Here is a 21,558-nt window from a genome sequence, read left to right as displayed (position 1 = left end):
ATGTGTCGTCGTTTTAAGAGCTGCGCACGGCTCTGTCGAATTGATCGAGGTGTCGAATTAATCGATCGCTTCCAACTCAAAAGACCCAGGTTCGAATCGTAGTTGTGGACGGTGAACTTTTTTTATTCCTGATTTCACTTGCACAGCTGTATTGCTTGGTTTTATTTTCTTTAATTTAGCTTCAGTTGTTACTTGTTGTTACAAAAAGAGACGCAAAATATGAATTAAAGAAGAAGAAACTTGACAGCGAGTGTACTGGGGAGCCGTTGGTCAAGTCCTAGTACGCTCGTTGCCAAATTCATTCTTTTTTACTTCATATTTTGCGTGACTTTTTGTAACAACATGTATATAACAACTGAAGCTAGATTTAAAAAAAAAGCAAATAGTAACCTGTACAATTGAAACTGAGAATAAAAAAAACTTACAGTCCACAGATGCGATTCGAACTTGGGACTTTTGAGCGGGAAGCGAGTATTCTATCCTTCGACCACTTCGACAGAGCCGCGCACGAACCTTAAAACGACAACACATTGCCAATTACCGATTGCAGCGCCACAAGCGGATTGACCCTGTTTGGACTTCACTTTTAATGCATTGGTGCACAGCCTCTTAAATTTTTTTTTTTTGCCTGCCGGAAACGGTCATCGTCGAAACTGTGGTGATGGCGCTACATAAGTAGGGTTGTTTTCAAATAGGTTTTTACGTTTTTGAAGCTTATATGCAACAAAAATCGCCTAAAAAGCCTTTTAAAAACGTAAACGTAACCATATAATTAAAATTAACCCTACGTAAGTGACGTTGCCATAAATGTCGGGCGTTTTGCACTCATTCAGCAGGCAACCTCTGTGATACAAGGCATAGCCTCTGAAATAAGCAAACCCCAAAATTGCTAATCTTAAAGACCAAGTACAAACCTACGTAGGTGGCGCCGCTATAAATGACAGCCTTCAGAAGTCTGGGTAGTGATCCCAAACGTATCAAGCTAAGTTTTCGAAGAGCAGTGAAAGTGGGAAGGAGACAAGATGAGCAACTACAGGAAAAATTTTATTTAGAAAAGCAAATATAAATAGCTACTAGACAAATTAAGAAAGTAATCACTGATGATAATAAAACAATGTGGACATGCAAGAATCTAATTAGACTGAGCTAGAGCTTGCTAAGGCACGTGACAAGTCACCCTGGAAAAGAAGACACAAGCCCAAGAGTTGGTGGGATGAGGAAGTTAAGAGAGCGGGCAAATTCACCTTATTATCCCCTCCTTTGGGTACGAGCCATTTGCAGAAGAAAACAACAACAAGAACAAGTTAAGAGAGCCATGGCGACACGTCAGGAAGCCTCTAGGGAACACAGGCATGCTAAGCAGCGGGGTGAACCGACAGATGATGTTGAAAGAAAATGGGACATCTTTCTAAGCTGTACAAGGATTGATTGATTTGTGGGGTTTGTCCCAAAACCACCGTATGATTATGATAGACGCCGTAGTGGAGGGCTACAGAAATTTCGACCACCTGGGGTTATTTAACGTGCACCCAAATCCGAGCACACGGGCCTACAACATTTCCGCCTCCATCGGAAATGCACCCGCCGCAGCCGGGATTTGAACCCGCGACCTGCGGGTCAGCAGCCGAGTACCTTAGCCACTAGACCACCGCGGCGGGGCAAACTGCACAAGGGAAGCATCTTTTTTGATCAATGAAAAGAATAGAATAAATTGGCTCAGTGGCTGGCAGAAGTTCATAAAAAGGATAGAAACGCAGCTGCGAAATTTTGGAGCCATCTAAACTCCCTAAGAAATGAGACAAGCCTTGAACATAGGTTTATAACTACAGGTCAAAGGGCTAGGCTAGAAGGGGGTAAAGCTATTGAATATATAAAAACAAGAGTGAGAGAAAAAAATCAACAAAGAAGTGCCTTATGCACCACAATAGACAAGGATGGATCAAGTGGCACAATGGCTCCATTTTCATGAGATTGAGAAAGGGCTGAGAAGAGGGTTCCTATAGTAGTACATCAACAGGCACAGATGGCATTCCAATTATGCTGATAAAGACATACGGCCCGAAGTCTGAACAGACTTTGAGAGAGGCAGTGAGCAAAACAATAATCTATGGTGAAGTCCCCGATGAATGGAAACTTAGCAGGATGAGCATGATCTATCAAGGAAAGGGGGACAAAGCTGACATAAACAACTACATAACAGTGACATCAGTGGTCTACAGGCTGGCAATGCGGATTATAAAGGAAAGACAGCAGGCATGGATAGAGGATGAAGGGGTGCTGGGGGAACTGCAAAATGGGTTTCGGAAACACAGGAGGTTGGAAGACAATCTGTTATCACTGACGCAGTGCATCGAAATAGCAGAAAAAGAACACATGCAGGCCCTGTGACTAGCACTTTCAAGGAAGCGTACGATAGGGTGGTTCAAGAGGAATTGTGGGGAATACTGGACACATGTGCACTAGGCGAGGAAGATGTAGTCACTAATTTTTTAAAGGAGATCTATAAAAGTAACAAGGTAATTATAGAGTGAGAAAAACAGGTATCCGAGCCTGAAGAGGTGAAATGAGGGCTTAGGCAGGGGTGTCCCCTGTCACCCTTATTATTCATGATGTACCTACAAGGATTAGAGGCAAAATTAGAGGGAAGTGGACTTGGCTTCAACCTCTATTTTGTCAAACAAAACTTAGGAAAACTCATTGAACAGGCACTACCAGCAATGATGTACGCAGATGATATAGTGCTAATGGCCGACAACAAGGAAGATTTGCAAAGATTGGTGGACATCTAGCTGTGATAATGAGGGAGATATGTTAGATTTCAGATTCAGTAAGGAGAAATCAGCAGCCATGATTTTTAATGATAATGAAGGTAGTGAGCTTAAGATACATGAGGTCACGCCAGAGATAACACATAAATAGAAATACCTGGGCGTATGGATAAGCAATGGGACCGAGTACCTAAGAAAACATGAAATATACGTAACGATTAAAGGTAACAGCAATGCAGCAGTGATGAAAAATAGGGCACTGTGGAATTACAATAGGTATGATGTTGTGAGAGGAATTGGAAATGGGTCATGGTTCCTGGTCTGACGTTCGGCAATGCGGTCTTGTGCATGAGATCAGAAGTTCAAGCAAGATTAGAAATTAAGCAACGTGGAATAGGTAAGCTTGCTTTAGGAGCTCACGCGAATACACCAAATCAGGGAGTACAAGGTGATATGGGATGGACATCATTTGAGGGCAGGAAAGCTAGCAGCAAGTTAAATTTTGAGAAGCGATTGAGAGAAATGGGGGAGGAGCGTTGGGCTAGGAAGGTTTTAGCTACTTGTACATGAAGAATGTTGATACCAAATGGAGGAAGCGAACCAGAAAATTGAAGGGTAAATACTTAGAAAACAGCAGTGGGCCAAACCAAAAAGAACTATCAGTTAAGAATAAGGTGAAGAAAACGGAGATTGACATGTGGAGAAGTGGCATGATTAAGAAGTCTGCACTAGAGATCTATCAAACTTTCAAGCAGGAAATTGCCAAGGAAAGGATCTATGATAATACTCGGGGTAGTTCTATACTGTTTGAGCCCAGGACAGGAGTATTGCGAACCAAGACATATAGGGCCAAATACGAAGCGGTAGACACGGTATGCAGTGCATGCTGAGAGGAGGAGGAAACTGCCGAACACTTGATAATGTTCAGTAAAGGGCTTCACCCTATAGTTCAGGATGATGGCGCACAGCTTTTCAAAGCACTGGGGTTTAGAGACAGGGAGGGCAAAGTAGACTTTAAGCGGGTAGAATTAACTAGAAGGAGGTTATCTGATTGGTGGCTAAAGTCAAGGCACTAGTGCATGAGATCAGAGTGCATGAGATCAGAATATCAAAATTAAACCATTCACTGCAAAGTACCAGTCCTATACTTCACTATTTAAAGGGAAAAAAAGATAAATTGAGTTGGTGGTTCACTAAGTATTACGGCTAGGTGACGTTAGCCGCCTCCCGATCTAAAGGGTACAGCCACATTAATCCATCCATCCATCTGTCCGGCGTTTCGCCACAGAACACCTACCACCTGCCAGACATTTACCCAGTTCCCACCCCAAAGTTCTTAATTATATTAACAGTACCAGACTCGGTCAGTTGGAAAATCACGGCAATTTAAATAGGCAGGACATAGTTAGGTTTTGTATGCACTTTGAGAACATGGGCACTCATGAGCTGCAACTTGACTTGGACTCGTTTATTAACCATCCTTTTTTAGGTAATCTCCCGCAACTCTCCTCAGAGGAATATTGTAGTCTGGTTGCCCCCATAAGCTTAGAGGAACTTACATTGGCAATGCGCCGCCTCCACCGGGGTTCGGCGCTGGGAAGTGACGGTTTTACCATTGAATTTTATAATACATTTTGGGACGTAATAGGACCCGCCTTGTGTGAGGTTTTGAATGTTTTCACGAGCAGGCACACGCTGCCCCCGTCGTTTAAGAACGGCAGAACTATTCTGCTTCCAAAAACGCAAGAAAACTTAAAGGACCCACGCAATTGGCGTCCAATCACATTGTTAGGCACCGATTATAAAATGTTAACCACTGTCTTGACCCTGCGTCTACAGGGAGTCATGCCGTCCCTCATCAAGTCCTGGCAGTCCTGCTCTGTTGAGGGACGTAATGTCCAAACCCTGAACATGCTGAACAGAGATATAATAGACTACACGAGGCAGCGGCAAGCGAAGGGGTGGCTTACATCCCTAGACCAGGCACAGTCATTTGATAGGGTAGAACATAAATACATTTTTGCCACTCTGTTGGCATTTGGTTTTCCTAGACAGTTTGTGTACCTTATCATGGAACTGTATAATGACATTCATAGTGAATTAACCATAAATAATGAAACGGTTGCTTCTTTTTCGGCAACTCGTGGCGTGCGGCAGGGCTGCCCCCTTTCCCACCTGTTGTTTGCGCTGACAGTTGAACCTTTCCTTGTCCAGGTAGAAAGACACCCGAGTGTCCTAGAGTTGCAGACCCCAGGTAGCGGTTCACTTGAGGTAGCTGCCTATGCAGATGACATCACGATATATCACAGGGACGAAGACAGCCTCGCCGCCGTCCTTCAACTTTTCACAACCTACGCAGAGCTCTCCGGAGCGAAACTTAATTTGCATAAATGCAAGTCTTTATGTCTCCATGCATCCCCGGTAACGTGTCTACACGGAATCTCTGTTGTAGACAATGTAACTATCCTAGGAATAAATTACAGTGCCACTGGCGTAACCAACCAAAGTTGGGAGGAGAAGGTGAAGACACTTAAACGGGAAATAACCAGGGTACTTGAATTTAACTTTCCGAACTACGTACGTCGATGTCTACTCATGGGCGTTTTTACTGGGCGCTTGTGGTTTTTGACAAACTCTGTAGTCATGCCATACCGAATCGCGCGTAAGGTCAAGTCCCAAATAGTTAAGTTTTTCTGGAATGCCAAAACGGCCCTCGTTAAATACGAGCAGTTGGGATTGCCTCGGGAGAAGAGCGGATGGAACATCCCTTCGGTGGTCGTCCTCGCGGACACGTATGTTTTGAAGACGACCATGAAGGTCCTGCAACTTCAGGAGGAACACCCCACCAGGAAACTGGCAACGTATTTCTTGGGAGTGCAGGGTCGTTTGTTCCTGCAGACGCAACCCGTGGAGCATAAGGCAATCAACCCGACGCCCTTCTACAGGCATGTAGTAGGAATTTACAAGCGTATAGTTGCGCTAAATCTAGACACCCCCATCCTGGAGGTGCGTAACACTGAGCTCACTCAAGAGCTGCTTGTAAACTTGGGCTGTGAGGTCAAAAACCCAGGTTTTCCGTAGGTGTTGCTGACGCCCAGTTGGCTGCCGGGCAGTATCCAGGATGTGGTGTGGCGTTACGGGTGGTCCGTCCTGCCCATGGTGGATCGAATGTACAAGTGGCACTACGTTCGGTCCGAGCAGTGCGTGCATTGCGGCATGTACGAGGACAACGAACACGCTCTGTTAGCCTGTCGAGTGGCCAAGACCTTTTGGTCCCTCGTGGACAGGGCGTACCACCTGTTGGGTGTAGACAGGTTTGTCAAAAGCAAAAGATGTCCAAACGGCACGCTAGCACGTCTAGTTCTGACCGCTGGTATGTACGTGTTGTGGGAAAACAGGTGTCTGGCTGTGCATCAAGCAAAGGCCCGTAAAAATCATTGGCCTTTGCTGGTGCAGTTGTATAATACTGTAACGGATCATTTGGATTCGGAATTCTTTTCACTAGGAGAGGAGGAGTGCCTGAAACGATGGTCCTGTGCCTTCATTAAAATCGTCAACAACCGGGTTGTTTTGGCGTGTTCGCCGATTCAAGGCCTGAGAACTACCTAAAAAAACCACTTTTTGTTGTGTTGGGTGCCAGAATGATTGAGTGCCAACATGTGATACATTGATTGTGAACACAAATGTCAAGTGCCATAATTTTGTGAAACTGAATTTGTATGTGTATGTGGAACCGAATTTGTTTGTGTTTGTGGGACCGAATTTGTGTGTAACGTGGTGCACAATGAAATTCCTTTTTCGTCTTTTACTGAAGATTACCGTGGGGTGGGGCACTCCAATGAGCCTATAGGCCAATTTTTGGGAGGCCTTGCCCGTTTGGGCAGGGTCTAATGTTGAAATCGAAAGTCAGATGCTCAAGCAGGTGGTTCTCGCATAACTTATGTGTTGATCCGGCGGGAAGTTCTTGCATGATTTATTTGCCCGGCACGAGTGCTGGCGCCATGGTTTTCGTGTTGAGGGTTATCACTTATCGATCAATGGAAAAATCGGCAAAAAAGCTCTATATTTGCACGTTCATTTCAATTATAACCTTTAGTTAAGTATTCGGAGATGTACAGCTCTTGCTGATTGTGACCAGGCCCCGTTGTGACACTTTTCTGTTCTCGGCCAGCATTTTTTTTTTTTTCTTGAGCCTTGTGCTTCATGCTATGGTCTCTAGAATGTATTCTAAGGACTATGTGACGCTTGTGCGTACATTTTTCTTCCTCCATGGTACGTTTCCTCAAAATAACTGCGCTGCTTACTTGACTGCTAAAAACAGCCAAACTGAGTAACTTCCGTGTTGTCCGGCAGTTAACTCTTCGCTAGAAAATTTTCGCTTGTTACATAAAATTTTCGCATCTAAATGCTCAATGTAATCGATATACGCGCGTAATAATTGATCCAATTGAACAATCTTTGTATACCTTAGCCCATTTTGCGATAATGAAGTTCCTGCAGCCCTGTACATTTGTAGATGTGAAACGCAAATATGCGCTTGCACGAATTTACTACGTCTCCCACTTTAATAGTTGGTGCGTAAAAGCCTCAGTGCATTGTCGCGTCGGTGGTTCAGTGGTAGAATACTCGCCTGCCACGCGGGTGGCCCGGGTTCGATTCCCGGCCGACGCAATTTTTTTTTTGCTTTCATATTTCGTTTTTATTTTACTGATTTGTTTTGTTTGCCAAAGTAATGCCATAACATTTTTTTTTCTTCGCAATCACAATTGAATATTTAGGATTTCAGGACAGCTAGTCCGATGAATCGTACGTCCTGTTAATGACCATTAGATACAAACTACCACTGCAGTGGCGCCTCTGGCGGCATACAGAACGTTCTCACTGGTTTTGCGAATGCCGGAGTGATACCCGCTCAAATTTCAAGCATTTATCAATATTTGTGCGAGCGAAAAGCAATTTGATATAACAGGAATGTGTAAATTTGTGTACTGGGTGTCCTCTTCGAAATGGCTTCACGTGTTTGAGTTAAGAAAGATGAAAAACCTTTCGCCATCTTCCGCAACTCCCATGCGCTTCCTAGAGGGTCGCTCTCAGTGGATACCAAGTTCGAAACCTTCGAACGGCATACTTACCTGGTGCCGGGGCCACCGTGATCAACTAGGCGGTGCCCCCAGGGAGAGGCGCGGGCATTGCACTGCGCTCGTGCTGACCCCTGCCACTACCCCAAACTGGGGCAGATGGGGCATGCAATTTTTGGTAGTGGTGGACTGCGTTCGCGCTATCCCCCTAATATTGATCGAAAGAAAGATTCCGGGTACTCAGTACCATAGAACGCCTTACAGTTTAGAGAATGGGAATTTTATCTGTGGTCGGTTATATCACAATAACATGCAAATTCGTAGAGGCGGCGTACTGAAGTGCAATACCGCGAGGCCAGAGGACGCGTAATTTTTTTTTGCTGCAGGTGGGGAGGGGGGGGGGGGGGGTCTGCGGCTGGTTCGCGCTGCTCGCTTCCTCTTGTTTTTTTTTTTTTCGTTGCCCAATCGCGTTTCGCGTCTGTAATTATCGCCGGGGTACCTAGCTGGCCTCCACTGGCAAAAACAACGTCAATCAGGTAAGGTTTGCATCGTTTATTGGAAGTGTCCAAGCCGGTACAATCAATGTATACGGTCGGGTCCGAACAAAACAAGTCACTCATACATCTCGAAAGCTTTCAACCCATGTGTAAAGACTCTTGAAAGCTAACAAACATATGCATATAACTGAACATCGAAATCGCTGAATGAACGTCGCTCTCATTATGTTGCGGCGCTCGAGTTTAACAGCGCGGTTTCAGGACAAGGGTCCGATTCTGCTGTCAGATGCGGCGCTTGCCCCGTAGTGTTGATTTTTAAGTGGATGCATGATGTGGAATCGGAAAGGAAACTTGTACATTGCCGATAGATAGCTCGCGCAGTTAGAGCAATTTAGTTTTGCTAAATTTGTTAAATAAACAATTGCGGATGCGTGCATTTCTGAATCTTTCTCGGTCTGCAATGCTACATTGAGTATTTCACAATTCTGCAATGTCGCGTCGTGAGCGTAGGCGTTAGTTTTAATACTCAGCCGTGAGCCCATATAATAGGTATTATATATTTAGGGGATGGGCATAAAAATATTCCAGGCTTGCTACATTTATTGTTAGAGTTAAGTTACAAAGTTACCACAGCTAGAATTTCTCGTCGCAGGTAATGACCAGTCTGCTGAGTATGCAGCGAACATGTATGCTAAAGGGACACTTATGAGGTGTGTGCTTACAGATTGAAAAGGCCCAATTCTAAGAAAATAAGCTCCAGGTATGCATTGTACAATTTGGTTATCTGTACATCTTTGTTGGTACTCTTACATCACACTATCTGCTCAGCCCTGAGCACAATCTCTTTTTTTTTTCATAGACATATTCATAGAACTTCAGTACTCTCTTACAAGCAAGCACTCCTGAAATCAATTGGTGGTACATGATGTGAATCTGTCTGAATACTGGATCAATAAAGGTCACATTTATTACACACTTGTTATTGTGTTTACTTTCTCAGTATACTTGTGGTGGAAAATGAAGTTGTTTTCTCCCTGCTACTTTTAGAGGTTAGGACTTGAAATACGTACTATCTTGCAGTGTGGCTGTAGATAAGTGAAGATCATGTATGTTTAACTACCTATGCGATTTCCTAGATTTTTTTTCATGACCGTAGTGCACAGAATTTCACTTCGTAGTGGTAGACACTATAGTTATGACAACTTAATTTAAACAGAAGCAGATGTGCACAAAGAAATCTGGAATGTTGTTCTGCGAAAAAAAAAAAAACTACCACATGCAATGAACACAATCTTGCTCCTCATGACAGCATTCATGTCTTTGAGGAAGCTGTGCTGCAACTGCTCATCACCTTTATGATTTATTATTTTAGGAGCCCATTGAACATATGTGCAAAGCTAAAGCAATTGAGTGCAGTCTTATGAGCTTTGGTGCATCTTTTTGTAAACTTGTATGAGCTAAACACAGTTAATTAAGACAAAACAGTTCTGGGTGTTGTTGGTAAACTGTCACAAGGCACAACTAAATGTCGGAAGGCCTGTTAATGCCCATCACTGTGGGTGTGTTTATTATGCAGTGCAATTAATAATTTCCAACAATTCACATGCCAACTATGAAGTGATCGTGAGTCGTACAGTAGTGGGCAAATTAGGTTGATTCTGGCTTCCAGGGGTTCAAACAAATGACAATGTAGGCTCACAGGAGACAAGACTGCTTGTCGAAACATTTGCTTTGACCCCTTATGTTAACATATTTTTCATATTTTCCAGCTTCCATCTTTAAAGGTTCAGTTTAGTTCACCTGCACCAATCTGAACTGGTACGAGCTGTGCACGAGAAGTTCAGAACTTGTGCGGTGCGGCATCCCAAGTGAATGACAAGGTGCCGACAAGGTGGAATCCTTATTTTTGTTCGCTTAATTTAATTAGGTGCAAACATCTTGGCAAAACACGCCGCATTTATAGGGGTGGGTACAGCACCTACGTCTAATGCTGTGTTGTTTGTTTAGCTGTCCGAGCGGCTGCACCAAACCAGCGCCGTCAGAGCAGAATGTACCGGAAAGTCATGAAATAGTTTTCGTGCTGTACCTCTCCTGCGCTTTTTGGAATTAATGGCAAGATTTAGAAGATGCCATCGCTATGCCACTGAAACGAATGGCGAGGTGCAGCACTTTGTAAAATGGATCATGTGGTGCAGGCGAATCGAACAAACACTTAAGCACACAAGCGGCTTAGCGTTTCACCCCCATCGAAATATGGCTACAGTGGCTGGGATCAAACAGTGTGTTGTTGAGCTCAGCAGTACCACACAATCTAACTAATAGTGTTACAGTTTCAGCATTAATGAAGTGTAGATTCCATGCCACGGTAGGCAGGCAATGCTTGTAGCCAATCTAAAGCACCTCTCCACGATATGCGCGGTAAAACATTCACAAATACAGCATTACATGTGTGTAATGTGTTACAGGTTAGAGATGACCTGTTGTAGTGGACATTCAGATGTTTCAACGTGCTTGCAGAGTGGACATTCGGGGGTAGTCATTCTGTCATTGCAAGGCAGTCTGGAAAAACAAGTAACATCACCAGATATCAATGTATAATCAATGCATGAAATTTTCCAAAGTAAACAAATAAACTCAGTTAATTAGTAAACAGCAGTATTTTATACATATATGTAGTGGTACCTCATAACACGTATATCACTCAGGACTGCTTCTTCACAAGGCATGTCACGTAGCAGGATCCTTGCCCATTGTACACATTTGCTTCCATGTCAGGTGGGCCAGGAGGCTGTGGCAGAAAAAGAAGTATTTCTCATTTATGTGACGCTTCCTTTGTCACACTATAGCAAAACCAGACCCATAATTATGTCATGTTTCTCAAACGCGACTGTAGTAAATTATTAACTAGTAGCTTTTTTGCTCTAATATATGGGCTAGCTAAGTAGACACATGCGAGGCGACAGTGATTTATTTGCCTTCTTTTGTCGCAACGGCCTGGTTGGTGTTACCTGGTGATAGAATTTCAGAATTAACTATTGAGTTAGCGACTCGTTCCCCACGTGAAGCCATGCACGCCGCAAGTAACGCACGTTTTTCCGGTTAGATTGAGACGTTCAACAATTTTAAAATTTAATACTTCAATGCGCTGCCACCGCGTGACGCCTACGCAGTCATTGGCAAAAAAAAAAAAAAGCTACATATGTTGAAATGAACCAACTAGCCCCGCAAGCAACCATCCTTAAAAAAACTGAAGTGGTTTCTAATCACCGGCCCGGGCTTGCAACGGGTGTTCATCCGATGAAAGCTTCGACGGTCGCTTCGTCCCCCGAAAGTCACTCGAATTTCCTTCGCGAAAGCATTCGAACGAGTCAAATAAACAGAACGAGAAAGAATGTGCCGGTCGGCAGAGGCTCGAAATATTTACAGCGAAACGAAACAGTCCGAGACACATCCGAACGTACCGCCAGCCCTTACCTGCCATCGCAACCGTTGGCCGCCGCAGACTTTGAAATGAGGATAATGATGTCGATAGGCTGCTACTGACATTGAGTCAGCTGGAGCAAAAACTATTAAAAAAAGTTGATGACGCAGCACATGTTTAAGAAAAACTACTTGCTAAAAGAACAAAATGTTTCTTATGTGTAGCGGTACGCAAACATGTAGTGTTTGATCATTTTAAAATAAAACTTGGCCTCGACGAAGGCGCCTCTACAAGAAAGTCCAATAGCGCGAGTGGAGAGAGGGGTTAGTAGATGCACTCTGTGTGTTCGAAGCAGAAACGCGCCGTGGTTGATTTTTTCGCCCCCTACAGGTGAGTACTTGAACTTGAGAGTTTCCGGGGCCTTTTTCGCGTTTATCTGCCAGGCAAAAAAAAAGGCTATGATTGGGGTTGCGGCCGTTCCAAGCATTCCCCTCTTCTAGTACACTCTGATGTGTGTGTGGTGTGTGGTCTGTGCGCGCACACGAATTATCTAGGATGTGCAAAATGTTTTCCGTGACATGGTAGCGGTGTTCGTCGCGTTTGAAAGAAGCATGATAAATGTTATCGCGTGAGCGGCTGGTAATTTACCAGCGTTCTTGTTCAAACTGTGATAATCGCCGTCGCAGTGGTCGTAAACATGACTCTGACGTGTTGCGTGCCGTTCTGCTCTTCGCACGTGGCAAGAAGCAAATCCGACGGCGAGCCAAGTGTGTCGTTCCACGAGTTTCCCGTGACCGACATAAGAGAAGCGTGGATCAAAGCCATTTCTCGTGAAGGCATGGCGACAACTTGTCTTGGCCCAATCCTCCGCGATGAGCTCAACAGGATAGTGCATCAGTTTCGTCGTCGCATATTTCAAGCTGTAGAGAGCAAACAAAATTGTTACAAAAACATCAGATGCTATTTCCCGCTCTAACATACTCGTGTCTAGCCCTGATTACGTCTTCTAGCCATTAGAATATCACCAGCAAAGTGAAAAGACCGTTATTGCTACAATCGGCTCGCTGATGAATTGTGTTGGCATGTTACTTTACGTTGATATTACAGAGCGTGCATTCACGTACACAAGAAATAACTCAAGACAGCATAAACGCCGATTGCTCTCTTGGGTCTATGTTAGCACGCCTTGTTACTTTTAACATAAATACCTAACATAAATTGCTCGCCTCTCCCTTACTCTATGCTTCGTTACATTGCAAAGGAATAAAAAAAGTGATTGTCGCGAAACATTGCCTGACAGGTTTAGTCTGTGTTAAATAGTACTTATTGACATCAAGAATTTCGATTTCTTTAATTTGCGGCACACTGCATGAACACTTAATGCTTATAAGATAAAAAACTAAGGCAATTCGTTGCCAGGCTAGTTGGTTCAAAATACTTAACTACAGAGCGTGAATTAAGTGCGGGACTTAAAAAGACACACACTGTACAGCACTTGCCCCCTGTGTGTATTTTATGTCCCATACTTAATTTGCACTCTACTCTGGAAACACTAATAGAACCTTGTGCACATGCTATGAGCACCTGGGAATTTTAAATGCTCACATATTAAGTCAGAATATGTGTGTGTTCCAGTACGATGTTATTTTTTTGCATTATGTGAATATGTTAATAGTCATACTATACATTTAGGAACAAATGAAAATGTCAAAGTAGTGATCATGCCACTATGTTCAGCTTGCAGAACTTACTGCTTGCGTGTAATTGCATGGGCCTCATATTTTTATCGTTTTGCTAGGGGATAGGATTGAAAATCAATGCAAATATGTCAACTGCGAAACAGTGTTGAATTCAGATGCCGTCGAACCCCTCAATAACAGGGGAAGCGGTTTTTGCTTGTTCCCGTGAAAACCTTATAGACACAAAGCTAGAAAAATACACAAACACTTTGCCCAACCAAAATTAACCTAAAAATGTCACTGATCTTATTCCATTTCCCATTGTCTTGAAGAAACTTTTCCTGCCTTACGTAGCTTCGGCGATGATCCTGGACATTTTCTGAGGTGTCAAAACTTAGGTTTTTAATAGGAGAGGGCAACTTCTGAAAAGGCCAAATAACACTACACATAAGGAAGGGGGGTGGGGGGGAGATCTCGGTGTGCACAAGGAGAGACGTGCGGCTGCAAGCAGTTGGGCAGTCTGCGCACAGAGTCTCTTTGCATGATGTCACTTTCAGGGGTGTCTTCACTTGAAACATTGTGTGCCTACGTAATTTCCAACAGAGGCATCAGCAAAAAGCTGTTCTTAGCGAAAAAGGAAGCCTTCTTGCTATCATAATTCAACCAAATGTTAACAGAAACGACCGCACGGATGCCTTTTGGAGGAAATGTATGTGCCCGACTTGTCGAATGAGAGGTGCTGCAAATTCCGAACTTCTGGCTTCCGAACTATCTCATGGGCTGAAAAATATGTATTCAATCACTACTTGACACTTTCGTCATAGCAGAAGTGCTTTTTGAAATCTATTCACTGTTGAGCTTAGTCAAATATATTGAACTCTGTGGACGTTCACCAGAGATGTTAGATTTCTTCGCTGCTGTGAGAAATTTGTTTTTGGGGAAATTCTTAATTGAGGGGCTCAACTATATCAGTAGCATGGAAATAACATGAAGTATATGTGAATAAAAAAGGTGCTTTATTCTAAAAATATATACCCTAATTTCTGGACTGTCAGCTTGACATAATGCCTTTATTTCATCTCGATTTATTGAGCAGAACAAGTGATAAATTGAGAATTGGCATTCTAGAAAGGGTGAAGGTTGAGAATTGCATTCTCTTGAAGAGCTCAGCGTGGGAGGAGTTCAGATGAAAACCATGAGTTATAGAATATCTGCGAGTATGTTACAATGATCTTTTACTGTGCTTGTCTCATTGCAAGATATCAAAGTTTCGGCACATTTTGTGCTCGTATGTGAAAAATTAATTACAGCATGAGCTCGTTTTCCAGGTCCTGACAAGATGCTGTGGCAGCCGCACGAGACAGCAAAAGTATGCAGCATTCACTTCAAGCTGGAGGACTACAAGGAAGGCATGAGAGGGCGTCGTCGCTTGAAACCCAATGCAGTGCCTTCTATATTTCCAGGATACCCTGCTTACATGCAGCGCTCTGCCGAAAGCATTAGAAGAATCGCTCGTACTTTACCGCAGCAACGTCTTTCAGAAGCATATCCTACAGTATCGACTCATCCGCCGTAAGTGTCACTTCCGGTCATAGGAGCCACATCTGAAGTGGCCCTTTCTGTTAAATTAGGCAAAAAGAGGCCCTGAAATGCTGCCAAGAAAGTTTGTTTCATAGGACAAATAGCATGATCACGATACGGCGATTTCATGCACCAGACACGACATAGCCAGGTGGCACTGTGACCATGGACTGAAAATATGATATATGACTTAAATGTGCATGACATTGCAGGTATTCTTTAAAAAAAAATGGGAAAAATTCGGGCATTACACTTTACAAATCTTTCAAGTCTTGCACAGCCCCTACTGGTGTTCTACAGCCATGGGGATCACTCGTCACCATGCTGACCAGTGGGCTTAGCAACACCACTCTAGCGAAAGTAATTGAAACCATTAAATTGATGCTGTGGGTTTCAAGATTAGAGCATATGCTTTTCGATTACAGAGGTGATGGGAACATAATAAAGGGATTTTTCACCCATAATAGATTGGCTTCCACTTATGCCCTAGACTGGTAACTTGTGTTATGTTGTGCCTTATTCAATGCTACTCTTGTCATCCACCAGTCATAGTTAACTGGCCCCACTGATAACTTGGACATATCATAGCTCTGACCACCAGCCAAGCATCAAAAGGCATTGGCACTGGAAAAGTGCTTTGTTGTTTGATATGTTAATAATACCACAAAACAAACATGGGGGCTTGAAGAAAAGAGTTGCACAGTTCTTTACATCAAGTAGAAAAGATAAACTGCACCATATTAGCTCTCCATTACACCACTATGTAAGGTTCACAAAGCTCTAGCGACGGAGTATGTGAATGGCAACTTTATTGGGAAGCACTCATGTATGTAAGTTTTACAGCGAACTTCGTCCTAGCAGTTTTCCAGCCCGTCAACAGATGACTAGTTTACCTGGGCTCTTTTAGGTCGCAGCACTTGTCGGCTTGTGTGCCCTGGGGAAACAACAAACAATTTATAAAGTAATGAAAAAAAAAAACACCTATGGCATTCATATTTTGATGACTGCATCTAATGCCCCTTGGATGATTGTCTTCTTAACAGCGCATTTGTATTTAGAAATGAGGAAGACTATTAAGGGATTAGTGTAGGCTTGGTTTTTTTTTTTGTGTAAGCTGTATTTCCCACTTGCAGTGAAGTTCACTATATCATGCTATGGTTGCATGTTATATTTTTGTTCTGCAGTAGCTATGGTTGGGTCGCATAGAGTTTAGACTCCCAAACAGCAACAGGAATGCCAAGGGCACTAGCAGGCTACTAACACTGATGAAGAGTGTTCATAAAACGCCAGGCGCATACGGCAAGCCGGGCAAGGCAGTGCATGTCGTGAAGTGGAGAATCAGGTCTGGTTGGTTGGATTGCTGAGCAACCATCACTTAATATGCACCCTGATGGTGGTGGCATAGTCAGTGTGCTGCGATAGACACTGCACAGTGGTTTGAACGTTGACGGGCATGTTGACACACTCGTCTTTGAAAAGCCAACTGTCCCTACCACGCACCTCTCTGTAGTGTGCTGGTCATCAGCCTTAACAAATGGCTCACAGTATTTAGTAACGCTTTCTAATGTCCAGCGAATTTATAAAAATGGTCAACTACATTCAAGGTGGCATGATTATAGTTTGCTGGTGGCGAGATGATGAGACTCTTGCAGTTAGTAGACGAAATGCGCTTGTGGGTCACTTGTGGCAATTCAATGGTATGGCTTTCTCTTAGACACCTTTACAGCTCTCATGCAGAATGTCCACTCTAGACACGAAAAGCAATTCCTCCATTCCAAGATTGTTGTGCATATTGTTGTGGTGCTTTCGTCGTGCAACGATATTTAAATTAAACTGTAGGAATTGTTTATTTTAATAATTTTGTGTTCATTTTTAGTTAGCAGCATTTTCAGACATGACACTGCTGAAAATAGCAAGAGCTGAGCTAGTTGGTTACTATTTGTTTTATATAATGCGGCAATTGTGATGTCTTGACTTCTCACTCTTGTGTGTAAGTGCTTTCACATTTCAGCAATAAAATCAGTCTGCATGCTACCTCTTGCTGCCCCAACATTGCTGACTGTCACTTGAATATTCAAGAATGCTGTGAGAGCTTGTTCGAATTTCTTTTCTTTTCAGACGATCAAAGAAACGGCTCCTGTACAATGGCCAAGATAACAAGAAAGCAACCATGGAAACTACTTCGGCAATGAGCGAAGCTCTAGACAGTGCCCACATTATGGCAAAGAAGCCACACAAAAATGTGGATACAAACGAATCGGATACCTACCCCACAGAGCTAACCATAGAGTGCATTCCATCCTCAAAAGACACTCACGCTCCAGCTAGCTCTTCACATCCGCTAGTTATCAAAGTGATATCATGTGAACAGTGCCCTTCGGTGACAAACGAGAGAAGTACGTCGAGCGTGCCAAATGTAGAGAGCCTCGATGGCCACAAGACATTTGGGACGCAAACTACAATGACTGGAGTGACAATGTCTGCCTTTTGGGATGAGATCAGGTTGCTCAAGCAGAGGTGCCATGACTTGCAAAGCGAGCTCAACAAGGCACAGGCTGAAAACTGTCGGTTGAGAATGAAGATTCGCAGCGACCAGGGACCTTGTGGCACATGATGATTTGTTACTACTAATAGCTGCACCTGTGAAAATTAGCTTTGCCTAACTTTTAAAACCACATGCACAGATACTTTTGAAAGAGGCAGTCATGCTTGGTATTTAAGCAGGATGTCTTATGGGGGACTAGTTTTCAGAAAGTTTTCTGGGGTGCCGTTATATTTAAATAAAAATACTTTTTGCCCATTATTCTTGTTACATTAAAATAATCAATCAAACCCCTAAGTCATGCAGCTTATTGTCAATGCAAACATTGACATAGGGTGGTCGTCCAACAAATAGCTACTATGAAATGGTTCATTAACCCTAAGAATATTGTTACAGAGATGAAATAAAGGGAGAGAAAGGACACAAGCAGCTGAAAGGCGCGCGTGTGCCGATCAGCCATTGTGACCCTTGCCTGTGGTTTTTCCTCTGTAAATGCATTTTGTACAGAAGTCACCAAACCCGTAACATATTGGTGGGGGTGCGGGGTAACCATCAGGCAACAAAGCTCCACAGCGAATATCGCATCGGTTTTCCAGCCATGGCCAATGCTGAGCCCTCTGCCTCAACGTCAGTGTCTCTGACGAACACGGTGTCGCTACCATACGTTTTCACGCCACTTAAGGATCCCGGTACATTCTGCAGGACCGATGGCGTCAACGTTGACGATTGGTTGGCAATGTTTGAACGAGTGAGTGTGCCGAACAGATGGGATCCCACACTTCAGTTGGCTAATGTGCTGTGTTACTTGAGAGGCACGGCCAAGGTGTGGTATGAAAACAACGAACTCACAAGCTGGGACCAATGCAAGGAAAAGATGCGAGAGGTGTTTGGCGAAACCGCCAGTCGTAAGATCGCCGCCAAAAAAGAATTGGCTTGCCGTGCCCAAACCCCCATGGAATCATACCTCGCATACATTCAAGACGTGCTGGCCCTCTGCCGAAGGGCCAAAAGCGACATGACAGAAGGTGCAAGGTCGGACGTGTCCTGAAAAGGATTGCCCATGACGCGTTCAATTTCCTGATGTGCAAGAGCTGTTCCACCGTGGACGCGATCATCAAAGAGAGTCGTCAGTTTGAGCAAGTGAAAAGTCGCCGTATTCTGCAAATATTCGCCCGACTTCCAAACACCGCTGCAACATCGACTTGCAAGGACCAGTCTGCACCACAACATCTGTCGCCGCAGGGAGACCTGACACGCATTGTTCACCGTGTTGTGCCACAGACATGTTCCTCGTTCGGGAGCACGTCTCACGAGATCGAGCCCTGTTCCGACGAACTGTCTCCCCCCCTCCCAGCGCCGCCTTCCGTGCAGAAGAACTGTGCAGTTCCGGGGATAACGTCGTTTTTTCCGCCGAACCACCTTGCAGTTCCGGGTATGGCTGCGTCTCCTCAGCCGAGCCACTGTGTCGTTCTGGGGAACTGGTCTCGCAGAAGAGTCCCAAAACGCTATTTAAGGCCGTGCCGGCCCCATGTTAAGGGGATTTTGCCCCAGCCGACGTTGTCGTGCTGGCCGGCTCTGTACAAACGACAACCTGCTACAGTAAACGCTCCTTTTGTTGCTGTTTTCAAAACGGATTGCCTCCTGTTTCTCCTTCGGGCTAAGGCTTCAGCGAAGTCCGCTCGACGGCTCGCCGCTCTTCGCCACCGCTACCATTGCGACAGAGCAAATTCATAACAGTGGTTGGCAAATACGAGACACGATATCCTACGTTTGGCAAGTCTGATCGGATCTCTGAGCACGAGGACGACCGCCGTGATAGCGTTTGGCTACGCTGTGATACGCTACCCTACGTTTGGCACGCCGGATCGGACCCCTCGAAGCTCGAGCACGATCGACCTGATATTAGCGTTTGAATACGCTGGTATACGCTACCCTGTTCTCATCGTTCGGCAAGCTGGGACAAGCAACCCCGGATCTCAACATTGGCAAGTTGGACCGGATCCCTGAAGTCCTGACACTGTTCGACGGCAGCCACGAGTTGGACCACCGTCGGCTGCTTTGGTTGGGTGAGTGCCTAACGTTTACTGTTCACTTCGCCAGACCTCTCTAGCACAGGCAGATGTTAGGAGAGCGTTTTGTGTTTTGTTGGTTGTAATTTATTACTCACGTGCTCTAGACCATGAGATTAGCTTTAGAGTACGGTGAATATCAATAGCAGAGCATAACGAGAAACGAGATCGCGATGGAGCAGTACCTTGTGGAGGACCTCCTCGAAATTTGTCGAGCCATGGGGATTTCCGCCGGGTACGCTAAAACAAGGGAAGCGATTCTCGAGGTGATGCGGGCAGAAAATGTGACTGCCGATGAGGCTGACGATTTTTGGGAGCTCACTTGTGAACAAAAGCAGAAGGCCGAGAAAAGCTGTGAAGAGCTCGAAACTCAAAGGCACGAACAATGGAAGGCCGAGGAGTGCCGAAAAAGGAGAGAGCATGCTCTCAGAATGAAAGAGCTTGATCTTAAAATTCAAGCACTTAAATGGGAGCGAGCTAAACACCAGCTCCACAACTTTCAGACAGGCGAGAACATCGCGCATTTTCTTGATGATTTTGAAGTTGTCCGCTGTAATGTTGGTGTTTGCCGTGACCTTTGGGTGGAGAAGCTCGCCACGTTGTTGCCGCGCGAGATCGTGCATGTTTTGAGTTGTTTACCCTAGAAGAAAGCAGGAGATTTTAGCCAGGCTAGATATAATTTGATAAGATATTTTTTTCTTTCAAATCCTGCTGAAAGTCAGAGCGATAGAGACAGCGCTGAAGCACGTCGTAAGGCGCCAGAAGTAGACGCTTGCCAAAAAGAGCGAGAGGATGAATCGCGTCAAAGAGAGCAGGAGGCTGACTACGAAGGCCTGAGAACACGGGTTATCCTGGAAAGAGAGAGAGAACCCTTACAAACAAGAGAGACACCTTCAGTCGAGTTGATTGGCTTTAAAGGCATCGGAAATCCCGTTCTGTCGCTAGCAGAGACAGCTAGCAACGGGCCCGAGGAAAAGCTAGCAAACCTATCTGGAGCTTTGACTCCACAAACTGAACGCAGCATACTTGCGAATAATACCAGTGCTGTGAGCACGGCGATCAGTTCTGTTGAGAAGAGTTGCTGGCGAGAACATAAGGCAAAGTTGAAGCGCCAAACGCGTGAAAGTGGCTAAACGCCATGGCTCTCGAGGTGCCATGCTCAATGTCAGGGCTGAGGTCGGGACAAAGCTCAATAAAAGAAAGTTGAAGTTCAGGCCGCTGCTGAGATCTAGATCAAACGCGAAGCGCGTCGCGAAGAAAAGAACTTCAATAAAATTCCGAAGCCAAAATCTCCGTTTCCTCTCATCTCCAGAGCAGACACCTAACAATGACCACAAAGATAAGTTGGTTCAGCCGCATACAGTTTTGGCAGAACCTGTCGAGGGCAGCGCACTTGTTAATAAGTGTGTCGGGGCTTCCAGCGTTCCTAGCCGTTCGAAAAGGAAAAGGCCTCGGCAAAAGCGTAGTGCGGAAGAGACGAGAAGCGTCAAACATGTTAAAGCAGTTGTTAAGTGCCGTGACGTCTTCATTCGAGACGCCAGGTTCAGGGCTATGCGTAGGATCGCGAAAGGGCTCTATAGGAAATGTTTGAGGCTCATACCATCACTGAGATCGAGATTAGGCCGGAAGCACGTGAAGAAAGACCGAATTTCAGGGAAATTCGAACGCCGAGATCCTCGCCTGGTCTTATCCTTTTCACTGCCGCGTAGGTGCAAGCAAGTGGGGAAACGTTGGGAGCGCTTGAGCAGTAACACGAGCGTTTGTTCTCCACCATGGCGAAAGGGTCGCTGGTCGAACGGGCGGCGTAAACGATGCAGTACAGGTGCCTTCTTGTTCAAGTTAAGCGGCTGTACGTCAAAAGTTGCTGCTACTGAGTTCGGCGAACAAGTTTTTTTGTCGTCCTTTTGTCCAGACCGCAGCCCA

The 21,558-nt window shown here is 44.7% G+C and overlaps 1 protein-coding gene, 1 long non-coding RNA gene and 2 other non-coding genes across 6 annotated transcripts; 3 read left to right on the top strand and 1 right to left on the bottom strand.

Moving 5' to 3' along the window:
• Positions 1-7,368: 7,368 nt before the first annotated feature.
• On the top strand, positions 7,369-7,439 carry TRNAG-GCC (transfer RNA glycine (anticodon GCC)). Its single transcript has one exon. It is a non-coding gene; the product is annotated as a tRNA-Gly (tRNA).
• Positions 7,440-7,892: 453 nt separating this feature from the next.
• LOC142771470 (U1 spliceosomal RNA) lies at positions 7,893-8,056 on the top strand. Its single transcript, XR_012885937.1, has one exon. It is a non-coding gene; the product is annotated as a U1 spliceosomal RNA (small nuclear RNA).
• A 327-nt stretch (positions 8,057-8,383) lies between these two features.
• LOC142805990 (uncharacterized) lies at positions 8,384-12,077 on the bottom strand. Of its 3 annotated transcripts, none has more exons than XR_012894630.1 (3): positions 11,805-12,077; positions 11,026-11,131; positions 8,384-10,902 (listed from the first exon to the last, which is right to left on the bottom strand). It is a non-coding gene; the product is annotated as an uncharacterized LOC142805990 (long non-coding RNA). The 3 variants fall into 3 exon arrangements; XR_012894631.1 differs by having other exon boundaries at positions 11,818-12,077; XR_012894632.1 differs by lacking the exon at positions 11,805-12,077 and adding an exon at positions 11,611-11,796.
• A 192-nt stretch (positions 12,078-12,269) lies between these two features.
• On the top strand, positions 12,270-17,827 carry LOC142805958 (uncharacterized). Its single transcript, XM_075891231.1, has 3 exons — positions 12,270-12,600; positions 14,772-15,015; positions 17,143-17,827. Exons 1-3 carry the CDS (start codon positions 12,462-12,464, stop codon positions 17,636-17,638), a joined length of 879 nt encoding a protein of 292 aa, XP_075747346.1. The 5' UTR covers positions 12,270-12,461; the 3' UTR covers positions 17,639-17,827.
• The last annotated feature ends 3,731 nt before the right edge of the window (positions 17,828-21,558 follow it).

This window comes from Rhipicephalus microplus, chromosome 1 (genome assembly GCF_043290135.1).
Source record: "Rhipicephalus microplus isolate Deutch F79 chromosome 1, USDA_Rmic, whole genome shotgun sequence".
Lineage (NCBI taxonomy): Eukaryota > Metazoa > Arthropoda > Arachnida > Ixodida > Ixodidae > Rhipicephalus > Rhipicephalus microplus.
The sequence above is the reverse complement of the archived record's forward strand: the minus strand, read 5'-3'. Positions and strand labels throughout refer to the sequence as shown.

Bases quoted from the DNA above. Each gene is read 5' to 3' on its own strand.
- LOC142805958 (XM_075891231.1), top strand. From the start codon at position 12,462: ATGACTCTGACGTGTTGCGTGCCGTTCTGCTCTTCGCACGTGGCAAGA. The intron at 12,601-14,771 runs GCATGGCGACAA...CTCGTTTTCCAG, and splicing joins CAAAGCCATTTCTCGTGAAG to GTCCTGACAAGATGCTGTGG. The intron at 15,016-17,142 runs GTAAGTGTCACT...TTTTCTTTTCAG, and splicing joins ACAGTATCGACTCATCCGCC to ACGATCAAAGAAACGGCTCC.